The sequence below is a fragment of the Nicotiana tomentosiformis genome, chromosome 8 (genome assembly GCF_000390325.3).
Source record: "Nicotiana tomentosiformis chromosome 8, ASM39032v3, whole genome shotgun sequence".
In the NCBI taxonomy this organism is placed as follows: domain Eukaryota; kingdom Viridiplantae; phylum Streptophyta; class Magnoliopsida; order Solanales; family Solanaceae; genus Nicotiana; species Nicotiana tomentosiformis.
The window spans coordinates 1348867-1360897 of NC_090819.1; the positions used below are offsets into that span (position 1 = coordinate 1348867).

General features: G+C 35.1%; 1 protein-coding gene and 1 long non-coding RNA gene across 2 annotated transcripts; both read left to right on the forward strand.

Moving 5' to 3' along the window:
• The first annotated feature begins 1033 nt into the window (after nt 1-1033).
• Nucleotides 1034-3460, forward strand: LOC104119196 (large ribosomal subunit protein uL5z). Its single transcript, XM_009630633.3, has 5 exons — nt 1034-1157; nt 1634-1741; nt 1850-1892; nt 2699-2894; nt 3067-3460. Exons 1-5 carry the CDS (start codon nt 1155-1157, stop codon nt 3260-3262), a joined length of 546 nt encoding a protein of 181 aa, XP_009628928.1. The 5' UTR covers nt 1034-1154; the 3' UTR covers nt 3263-3460.
• A 4198-nt stretch (nt 3461-7658) lies between these two features.
• LOC117273183 (uncharacterized) lies at nt 7659-11798 on the forward strand. Its single transcript, XR_004503146.2, has 3 exons — nt 7659-9977; nt 10300-10382; nt 11592-11798. It is a non-coding gene; the product is annotated as an uncharacterized lncRNA (long non-coding RNA).
• The last annotated feature ends 233 nt before the right edge of the window (nt 11799-12031 follow it).

Below are 12031 nucleotides of genomic sequence, written 5' to 3' on the forward strand. Positions count from 1 at the left end.
GTTCGATTAACGGTTACGATTCAGTTTTGAACAACCCTAGTTGTCTAACCTCACCACTACTCATTTAAATGAAAAGATATATGATACTTTCACTACGGATCATAAGGCTAATTTTAGTATTATGCATATACGTGACTTACATGTCAAAAGTATTTTTAAATTTTCTTCCATTATATGTTCGGTCAAACATAATAGCATAAAATGAGACGGAGCGGGTACTTATATTTGCCGAAAAACCAACATTTCAGTAGTAACTCATGTCATACTAACAACATAAAATAGAAGAATTAACCCAAATAGCTGTCCACCTAATCTCTTAAATTAAAAATAGTTGAAGGATATATATATATATATATATATATATATATATATATATATATATATATATATATATATATATATATATATATATATATATATATATATATATATAATTAATTAATTAATTAATGTATAATCTATGTATACCGGCTAGAAAAAGTGAACAATGAATCTGGCCGGCTATTTGTGTAACAATCCCACTACTACGTAACACTAGCACGGGCTAGCCAGTTTTCGAACTGGTAATTCAAAAATAGTTAGTGTTTGCAAAGTCATTGAAAAATAATCACTATTTTGCTGCAACACGGAGTGGTCCAGCATAATATACTGGAGATTGGTGCACCTGTGTATGAACTTCCAGCATATTATGTTGGAACTCCAACACGCAGAAGTTTCAGCATAATATATTGGAGATTGGAGCACATGTGTATGAACTTCCAGCATAATATGCTGGAGTTCCAGTATAATATATTGGAACTCTAGTATAATATGCTGGAATATTTTCCAGATTTTGAACAATGTTTTCGTTCAGATTTATATCACATCAAAAGTGGCTAAATTTCGATTACAAACTGTGACTATTTTTTAATTACCACTTGTAAATCTGGATATTTTTGAATTTCTCCCACCACTACATATAGCAAAATGAGCCCAAATTCAAAAAGATCCTTGGCCCAAGACCAAATGTAACAGGCTAAATAGAGACAAACCAAACAAATGAGCCCAAATCTGAATTTCGCTATCAGCTTTAAATCCTCGCCTAAACCCTCCTACTCCGCCGCTTTGCTTCTCTTCATCTCTTTCTGCAGCAAAGCTCCTCAGACGGAATCAAAATGGTACGTTTCCATTGCTATCTATTTTCTCAATATTTTGATCACAAGTCAGAGAGGTGGATTATAATGCTTGTAATTTGTCATATTAAACCTCAACTTCGATATCTTTGTTCATATCATTTTTACTAGTTATTAATCCATCGTTAATCAATGAGTTGTTCGATATAAGTCGTAGAATTAAAAGCAGATCTATTAATTTTGTGTTTAAGAATTAAGAATCAATTTTCTGCAAATCTAAATGACTAAAATACACCGTCCCTAGGGCTTTGGTCTAGTAGTAAGAGTGTAACTCGTGATGTGTGAGTTAAACAAATGCCTGGTATTTAAGTGGAGAAGCCTAGAGCAGTGGGCCCGTTGTCCCGCAGGGATTTCTCGGTTATTAAAAAAAGGACTAATATGCACCCATTAATTTGTGTTTTTGAAGAATCGAATTTGGAAAATCTAAGTTACTTATGTGAATACGTTGATTCGATGAGCAGGCTTCAGAGAAGAAGTTGAGCAACCCAATGAGGGAAATCAAGGTTCAGAAGCTAGTCCTTAACATCTCCGTTGGTGAAAGCGGAGATAGGCTCACCAGAGCAGCCAAGGTCATTCATTTTCCTCCCCAATAGCGTTTAATACTGTGTTTAGAACTTGATTTTCATTGCTGTATTGTGAAACTGAAATTGGCATTGTTATTGTTCCGTACTGAATAGGTCTTGGAGCAACTCAGCGGCCAATCCCCTGTTTTCTCTAAGGGTTAGTTTTTTAAACCTTCAATTTATTCCACTTTTTTTTTCTTTATTTTCGGATATTTAGCTACCTTTGTCTCAAATGCATAGTTAGTTGTTGGACTTATCTAGTTCCATGTATATCAAATGTTGAGTTAACCTTCGAAATGCTCAGTTGATGAATTAATTTATTAACACTGACATGGCAATTTTGTTGGAATTTGGAATTAATTTCTAGTCAGTACTGTTGAAATGTGGAATCTCTAATTTCCATTATATTATATTGTATTGGAATGAAGTGGAACTGACTAGAGCTGAAATACATGAGATTCATATAGTCAACCCTAACTGATGTAGAATTGAAGTGTAGCTGATTGATATATAAATGTTAGGTCACAAGGAGTAACCCGCCTTTTATCCTATCCTATATGCATCCTGAAAGGAGCTCATATATACATGTAACCCACGCCAACTAGCTTGAGATTGAGTTGTAGTAGTTGTTGTTGGTGGTGGTGACCGCGGTAGCAGCAATGCCATTGTGAAATGATTCTTATTGCCCCCTTAAGCGAGAACCTACCAATAAGAATGGTTGTATGCTTGTTTAGTTATGTTTTTTCTTGAGCTAGATATTCAAGAATTAGTTTAACTCTGAATATGCAATGATAAAAAATTGATATGTGGTCGTTCACACATTACAATTGGTTTTTGTACATTGAAACATTTGTACTGAGGTAAATAAATTATTTATTGGCTCTAGGTGATCAAGTATTCATCCCTCATTCGTTGTTGATGATGTTTTGTTTTCTCTGATGGTTGTATTGCTCTCTTTGACAGCTAGGTATACTGTGCGGTCCTTCGGAATTAGGCGTAATGAGAAGATTGCTTGCTATGTCACTGTCAGAGGAGACAAAGCTATGCAGCTCCTTGAGAGTGGATTGAAAGTCAAGGAATACGAGTTGTTGAGAAGAAACTTCAGTGAGACTGGCTGCTTTGGTTTTGGCATTCAGGAGCACATTGATCTTGGAATCAAGTAAGCAGATGTTATCTAGCTATATCATGCTATTTCGACTATTTTCGCATTCAACATGCTTAGTTTTCAATTTTATAATTTGGAGGTGACTATCAGCATAGGATTGTTACCCATCCACTGCTCTGTATTTTTGTCTTAAAATGGTGTGCCTTAACTAAATTCTGTTCTATAGGTATGACCCTTCAACCGGTATCTATGGTATGGATTTCTATGTTGTGCTCGAGCGCCCAGGATACCGTGTTGCTCGTCGTAGGAGGTGCAAGGCCCGAGTTGGAATTCAGCACAGGGTCACAAAGGATGACGCTATGAAGTGGTTCCAAGTCAAATATGAAGGTGTTATCCTTAACAAATCCTCAAACATTCAGTAAGTTGATATCCACTGTTGGATCAGTTTGTCCCCCAGCAAGGTGTTATGTTTTCTATGCATTTTGTAGACCAACATCTAATACTCCTAGAGTTCAAAGGTTTTGAAGAGTTGCTGTTATTTGGCATATCAGGATATTATAGTTTGTTTGCATTTTTGCTATCTGATGAATTTAATTTTATTATCCTTCTTGATTGGTTGAGTTTTAAATGTTGCCAGCAAGCCAGAATTTATCTCACGACTATGGCTATGACATAGGAGATGCTAATATTTCTTAGAGTTAACTTTTACTCGAAAATTTATTGAACCGCGTTACCTAATATGATCTTGTACGTATGGATATTAGTAAAAAATTGATACAGGAGATCTGTGAAGTGAAAAGATAACGAATGATTTTTTTGTATGTTCATTTCGTCTATTCAAATGGCAACGAGAGATCATTTCCATTTGTGTTGCAATGAATTGAAAAAGGTAAACCATATTACTCTTTGTATGAACATATCTAATTAGCCATATTATTATTATGTTGTTGCCATTCCATTCCCCATCTTTCTTCTCAACCACTCATTGCAAACAGTTTCTACCATTCATCTCTTTCCATCTCTATTTCTCTGCAATCCTAACCCAAAACGCCATTTCTGAAACATAAAGCTTGTAAAAATGTCCAGACTTCAAAAAAATAAAATCAGACGTATGTCCAAATCTGGTCGGTTATTTGTGTAAAGACCCCTATAGTTGTTCGTCTTTTGTTTAACTTGTTTACTCTCCTAATTCTGATCCTACAAAGTAATTGCATGATATAAAATATTCGAACTTGGACCAACAAAAGTACAATGGAGTGTCTTTGCAACTACAAATCCTTTGGCAATCAAAAATTTATTCAAATTCGGATTCATATTTTTCATAGAAATTTTTTATCAAGGATATCAACTAGCTGAAATTTTTTTCTGTTTGTAAGAAGTTGGGGAAAATTTTGGTAGATCGTGGGACAAATATGCAGTTCTTAAAAAGAATCTTTTCAATCTAATATTTGTGCACGTTTAATGAATTTTTTAACACGCGTTCTTCTCTTTTGGGGGCGTACAACACAAATTTTTAGGTATAATCTATTAGGAAAATTAACCAATAATATTGTGACATCCTTACTCCCCATCGACACAAGCAAAGGTTTCTCTGACTGGTTAGTCAAATTATTATTATTAAAAATAAAAAAGAGACTTAAATAGTTTTTTTTTAATCTCAATCACTAATGACATAACCTCAATTTTTATCTTCTTTAATCAGTCCAGCCACTGTAGTTAATTTTTCCACTTCTGACGAAAATCGTTGCTAGAATCGCGTAGTTTTATGTTCCTACTTATCAAGCTGGAATTAGTTGTCCAATAATTTTGGTTGTGAATAAAAAATTCAACAAGAAAAATAATTTGAGCTACGTAGTACGTACCTTGGTTTGAGGAGTAACTTTTTCGATTTTAAAACGAACAGTTACCTTATAACACTTATTCATTTTTACTTTAATTTATCAGTCCGTGGTGGAGTACCTCTATGATAATTGGGGGAAAAACTTACTGCTACGGGATATTTACACCAAATGCATGTTAAGTGTTTGCATAGAAATTCTTACTACTTAGTCATAATAAATGATTACATATTCTCACTTATTAAATCATTTAATTATTATAAATTAGTTTGTTTTGGTGTAAGTATCTGGTCTAAGTAACTACTTTTACCGTACTTCTACTATCAACCAATAGATTTTGGTTTCCTTTTTCTGTAAATAACTGGGACAATCATACTGTAAAATTTATTTGTTCCTAATGTTTATATTAAATCGATAAAATGCAAGATATAAATTTTCTATAGACACATTTATTAATCAAGATGAACTCATGAGTAATTTTACTTTATATTTAAATTACTTAGATTTAATTGCATGGATTGGTGTAGAACTAAAGTGTGAATAAGTATTTACCCAATAAGGTGGTGTTTTATGTGTTCTTACCTCTCCAACAATAATTATTCTCACAAAAGGCTATACTATTTATATATCAGTGGAGAATCTGAACTACTATTCTCTACTAGTACCTGGAAAATCAAAAGAAAATTCTTCAACTACATATGATTAGCATAAAATGAGACAAATTAAATATGATTAGCATAAATAGTATGGATTCGCTTATGTCATTTTTCCCGATGCCGTTTGAATTTGTTTTTGTTTTTTGTTTTTGAAATAATTAGTTTAAATACATTTATAAAACAAAATATAAGCATGTGTTTATAATTTTTATTAAGGTTTAGAAGAAAATGGTTGGATTGAATTTATTTTCCGAAACCAGAATAATGTGGTTTTTACTTCCTTTTGGATCGATGTACAAAATAACATTATGAAAGTTAGATTTACTTGTCACAAAAAAGATTAAAAATAGAACCATTTCTCTCACATGTGAAAAGTATTTACCATGAAGAAAGTAAATTATAGTATATGAAGTTTTATTTTCATTTTAAAGTGGAGGAGTTACTTTTCATAACGGGGTTTGAGACATAATATTGCTTAGGATTTAGCTTGATATAGGAGGTTACTTGTTATTTATTCTAGGTTATTATTTGTCTTTTAATGGATCTAATTATGTAAGTATTTTTGTATACCGTTAATACCTAGACCTTAAATTCTAATTTTCGTTTTGCTTTTGGTGCCTTTCAGAAAGCGCAATTATTTAATAATAAGGATTGATCTTCACTGCTTCTCTTTCACTTTATGATTATTATGGTTTTAATTAAAACCCCTTTTTCAGTAATAATAAACAAAAGAAATGATGAAATTAAACTCAGCGTATGGTGCACTTAAATATTCTTCTGCTTTCAATCCCGAGATATTTATTTCTGAAGGATAAAGCAAACAATCAAATTTCAAATCAATAATGCTATATTGTGAGTAGTTGACTTTCATGTTATATATATGTGTGTATGTTTATAGTGTAAATTTTTTAATTTTATTATTGTAATTTTACATATTGTAACAAATTAATCCTCTTATTCCTAAGTTATTAATTTTAATTATTTTGAAAAGTCATTTATACTTACTTTTTTCGCAATTTAAAATTTTTCTAGACTATCAAAAACTTAAACTCATCAATTTAAAGTGGCTAACTCGATAAATTACTGTATTAAAAATTGCGTCGCTTATCTATATTTAAGAGTAGGGGCCCTTTTAAAAAATCTTTTTCCACTTATGAACGTGGCACCTTATGTAACATACTCACATTATTAAGTTTTAATTGCTCGCACGTCCTTAATAAAGTATACTTTTGCCAATCTGTAAACGTGACTTCCTTTCCCATATATCATAAGTTTATAACCAAACCTTCACAAATTTCACAATTCGCCTTCTTCCTTAGACGGCAAACTCATCTATTTAATTTAATTCAGACCTATTTTCTTCCAATAATAAATTTTAGAACCTGAAGAATTAATATCTAGCAAAGCAAGATTTACTCTTTTGGTCATGGAAGATGTGGTACAAAAAGATCTATTTTTTCACATTCAAGAAGACTCTACCGAGTTCTTTCAGAAACGTCCGATAAAATTGGAATGATACAGAGAAGATTCCAGTACGACACTGCTAGATAATGCAACTGATTATCCTTTATCCGGCGATGAAGCAGCTGATATTAGGATGCCATCAACTAGGAAAGGGTTTGTAAATTCTTGATCTTCTGGTGGTTGGGGGTGGGGGTGGGGGTGGGGTGGTGATTGAGGAAATGAATATATTAGTTCTTTCTTCTCCTCCTTCAAATTTATTCGGCGAGCACAACTCTTGCTTCGGTAGGCGGTGCTAATTTGTAATAACTTGCTAAATTTCACTATATATAGCCGGGGGCGGAGCTAGCCCATTGAGTACGGGTTCGGTCGAACCCAGTCGCTTTGGTCCAATTCATATATTTGTTTTTAAAATTTCATAGAATATATACAAATTATTAATTTGTAACCCAGTAACTTAAAATGATTACAATCCCGAACCCATAAGTTTCAAATTCTGACTCCGCTTCTGTATATAGCAGTCATGGGCTACCCTAATGCTTCTGCTTTGAATTGTTGTAGTAGGAGAGTAGCAAAGAATTAAGATAGTAATTTCAGTGCCAATTAGCGAATACAATGGATCAAGAAGTTATAAAGGAGAAGTTTATCCTCCGTCTGATTCTTGGTCTTGGAGAAAGTATGGCCAAAAGCCAATTAAAGGATCACCTTATCCCAGGTATATTCATGTTCTTACTCTTAATCTTTTTCCCAACTTAGTATACTCGATATATATATATATATATATATATATATATATATATATATATATATATATATTCATATATATTCCCGCAGTCGGAGGAAGACGAGAGGTACATGGCACAGGTTCCTTATTCCAGTGCAGTCGGCAGTATTATGTATGCAATGGTTTGTACACGTCCAGACATTTCACAAGCAGTGAGCGTGGTAAGCCGGTATATGGCTTTCAAAATCTTGGGGCTGCACTACTAGGCTTTAGTAATTTGGCCATCACTTTCTCTATAGATGTCCAAATGATGACTTCTTTACCTTTCTGGAAACTAGACACGAAGGGCTACAACTTTCGTTTTTGAATCATCTCAAAATTCCTTGTAGATCAAAAGATATAGGCTTCCGAAGTCGGACCAGCAGATCTACAGAACTTCCAACCGCGGTCCGCGAAATTCCGGGGTTCGTGGAATTCTGCCGCGGTCCGCGAAATTCCAAGCGCGGCCACGAAATTCTACTGTGGTCCGCGCCTCTTCTTCGCCTCAGCACCCCAAAATGCGCGGTCCGCCCCCCCAAAAGTGCCAGAACAATATTAGAGTGCCGAAATGCCAGACTCGCTCAAAATTCACCCCGAAACTCATCCGGAACCTCCCGGACACAAACCATATATGAATTTCAATCATAATACATGCTACGGTCCTTCTCGCGTACTCAAAACACTGAAAAGAGGTCGTCTTGACCTGATATTAACCATGGCCAAACTCCCAAATTTCTTAGCTTTATTAATCTCTCAACCAATAATCCAAAAATACACCCAAGCCTCTCGGGATCTCAACCAAATATACCAACACATTCCATAACATAACACGAAACGTCAAATCGCATCTCAAATAAAAATCTATGAACTTTGAACTTTCAAATTCTATATCTTGTGCCAAAACACATTAAATCAATCCGGAATGACTTCAAATTTTGCACACAAATTACATTTTACATTACGGTCCTATTCCAATTTTCAGAATCGGATTCCGCCCCCGATATCAAAAAGTCAACCCCCGGTCAAACTTCTCAAAAATTCAACTTTCGGTATTTCAAGCCAAATTCCATTACGTACCTTCAAATAATTTTTCGGACACGTTCCTAAGTTCAAAATCACCATACGGAGCTATTGGAATCATCAAAACTCTATTACGGGGTCGTTTGCACATAAGTCGATATCCGGTCACTATTTTAACTTAAATTTTTAATTATGAGACTAAGTAACTTATTTCACTCCGAAATCCTTCCGGACCCAAACCAACTAACCCGATAAGTCATAAACCAACTGTAAGGCATAAATTGAGCAATAAATAGAAGAACGGGGCTGTGATACTCAAAGCGACCGGTCGGGTCGTTACACCGTTTCCCCATTTACTACTCAATTTGTGCTTTACAATTGTTATATGACTTGCTGGAGTAATTGATTCGGGTTCGGTGAGGTTTTGAAAAGAATTTAGATACTTAGTCTTCAAGATGAAAACTTAAGTTGAAAAGGTTGACCGGATATTGACTTATGTGTAAACGACTACGAAATAGAATTTTGATAATTCCAATAGCTCCGTATGGTGATTTTGAACTTAGTAGCGTGCCCAAAATATTATTTGAAAATTCGTACTGGAATTAGGCTTGATATGGCAAAAGTTGAATTTTTGGGAAGTTTAACCGGAGGGTTGACTTTTTGATATCGGGGTCGTAATCCGATTCTGAAAATTGGAATAGGTTCGTTATGTCATTTATGACTTGTGCGCAAATTTGAGGTCAATTGGACGTGATTTGATAGGCTCCAGCGTCGTTTGTAGAAATTGGAAGTTTCAAAGTTCATTAGGCTTGAATCTATGTATGATTCATATTTTTAGCATAGTGTGATGTGATTTGAGGTTTCGACTAAGTTCGTATGATGTTTTAGGACTTGTTGGTATATTTGGTTGAGGTCCCGGGGGCCTCGGGAGAGTTTCGGATGGTTAACGGATCGAAATGGGACTTATGAAAATCAGAAAATTTTGCTTATGGTGTAACCGTACATGAGAAGCTTTGATCGCAGGTGCGACACCGCAGGTGCGCAAGGACTATCGCAGAAGAGGCCAAGGGAGAGGTGAGAAGAGGTCGCAGGTACGTGGCCACAGAAGCGGGCTGATGGGCACAGATGCGGACTGGAGCGCAGGTGCGATGGGATTTTTCGCACCTTCGATTGCGCAGATGCGATCCAAGGCTCGTAGAAGCGGAGGCAGTTGGGTAAGTGGATTCCGCAGAAGCGGAGATTTAGCCGCAGAAGCGGCCTCGCAGAAGCGAGAAAGGGAGCCGCAGGTGCAAAAGCACTAGGCGGTGTACAAAACAGAGGAGTTCTGACATTTTGTCATTTTTGACATTTCAAGCACAGTTTTGGGCGATTTAAGAGAGAATTCATGGGAAATCTTGAGGTAAGTCACTTGTGATCATTCTTAGTCAATAATAATAGATTATCATCGAGTATTTCAACTAGATTACATAATTTTGAGGTGAAATTAGAGGATTTGGGACTAGGGATTTCAAAATAAGAATTTGAGATTTGGAGGTCGGTCGGATTTAGGTAAAATTGGTATGGTTATACTTGTGGTTGAATGGGCTTTCGAATTTTGTAACTTTTATCGGATTCCGAGATGTGGGCCCCTTAAGCGATTTTTGTGTCAAATTTCGAATTTTTATGGAAAATTTATATTTTTATATGGAATTAATTCCTATTATTTGTATTGACTGAATCAGATTATTCGTGGCTAGATACAAGGCTTCCGGAGACCAATTCACGATGCAAGAGTATAGTGGAGTAAAGAATTACACGGTTTGAGGTAAGTAACACTTCTAAACTTGGTTCTGAGAGTACAAATTCCTGAATTTCGTGTTGTATGAATTGTTTGGAGATGACGTACATGCTAGGCGACGGGCGTGTGGGCGTGCATCATGAAAATTATGAATTAAATTAATTCTGTGGAGTTGCATAGTTGAATAAATGTCATTATCCGCATAACCTCTACGTGTTAGGGAAATTGAGCTGAGACTCATATTAAGATCATGTTCAGGCTAAACTCGATATATTTCGGGACCCACATGGGTCGTATTGATGTTAAATTATTTGTTTAAATTTATAATTTTATACTCAATTATATTTATCACTTGCATATCATTTCTCAGTCTCTATTGTCATTTATTGACACTTCATATCATCTTGTTGGTTTGATTTTTATGTCATTGAGAGCCCAAGAGACTGAAGATTTTGAGTGATAGTTTCGCTTATTTATTTATGCCTGGATATGGCTATTATAATGCTTGGGTTGAAGGAGCCCCTCCGGAGTCCGGAGTCTGCACCACTACAGTGAGCGTAGTTGATATATATATATATATATATATATATTGAGGGATGAATTTTTTCTAGACATGGATCTTGTCTGAATCATTGATATTCGGGGATGGATCTTCTCCTGGGCTGGATTGGCCTTATACAATACTGAGTGACTGTCTGTCAGTTGATGTGTGTATATATATGGGATGGATTTTTCTAGTATATATATATATATATATATATATATATTGAGGGATGAATTTTTTCTAGACATGGATCTTGTCTGAATCATTGATATTCGGGGATGGATCTTCTCCTGGGCTGGATTGGCCTTATACAATACTGAGTGACTGTCTGTCAGTTGATGTGTGTATATATATGGGATGGATTTTCCTAGGCTGGATTGGCCATATACAACACTGAGTGATTGAGTATTTTGAGATTTGAGCGCATGAGGTTTTCACTGAGGTGCATCATATACAATATGTACATTGACATGTAGACATAGAGATGTCATAAACCTTATATCATTCAGAATTGATCTATTTTAACTGTACTGAGTTTAACTGTTAAACTTGAAAGCATGCCTACATTTCTGTACTGTTATTTTTACACTGGACTGTACCTGTTGAGCTCGTCACTAATCTCAATCCAGAGGTTAGTCTTGTTACTTATTGAGTTGGTTGTACTTATACTACACTCTTCACCTCATGTGAAGATCCAGGTGCTTTCGGACCCGGCGACTGTTAGATCTTAGAGTGTTATCAGTTGGAGACTATCAAGGTACCTTGACTCACCTTCTTTTAGTTATTGTACTGTTCTATACTTCAGACAGTGTTTTATCAGTCAGACTTTGTATTCATATTAGATTTTCATGTACTCAGTGATACCAGGTTTTGAGAGTGTTTATATTTGTATTTGTGAGATTTATTCCGCTGAATTTAATTATTATATTTTTAAATTTAAAAGATATGGTGGTCAATGAGGTTGTCGGCTTGCCTAGTATTGAGATAGGCACCATCACGACAGTTGTGATTTTGGGTCGTGACATCTTACATGACAAATATAAGCAACTTTGCACATAATTGTTTCCCAATTCCGGTACTTCTTTTAAAAAATTCTATGGTTCCTCTCCATCCATATAGCATAGACACGCTC

What these genes read in the sequence shown, in the direction of transcription:
- LOC104119196 (XM_009630633.3), top strand. An exon ending in GGCTCACCAGAGCAGCCAAG is followed by an intron (nt 1,742 to 1,849) that starts GTCATTCATTTT and finishes CGTACTGAATAG; the next exon opens with GTCTTGGAGCAACTCAGCGG. An exon ending in ATCCCCTGTTTTCTCTAAGG is followed by an intron (nt 1,893 to 2,698) that starts GTTAGTTTTTTA and finishes TCTCTTTGACAG; the next exon opens with CTAGGTATACTGTGCGGTCC.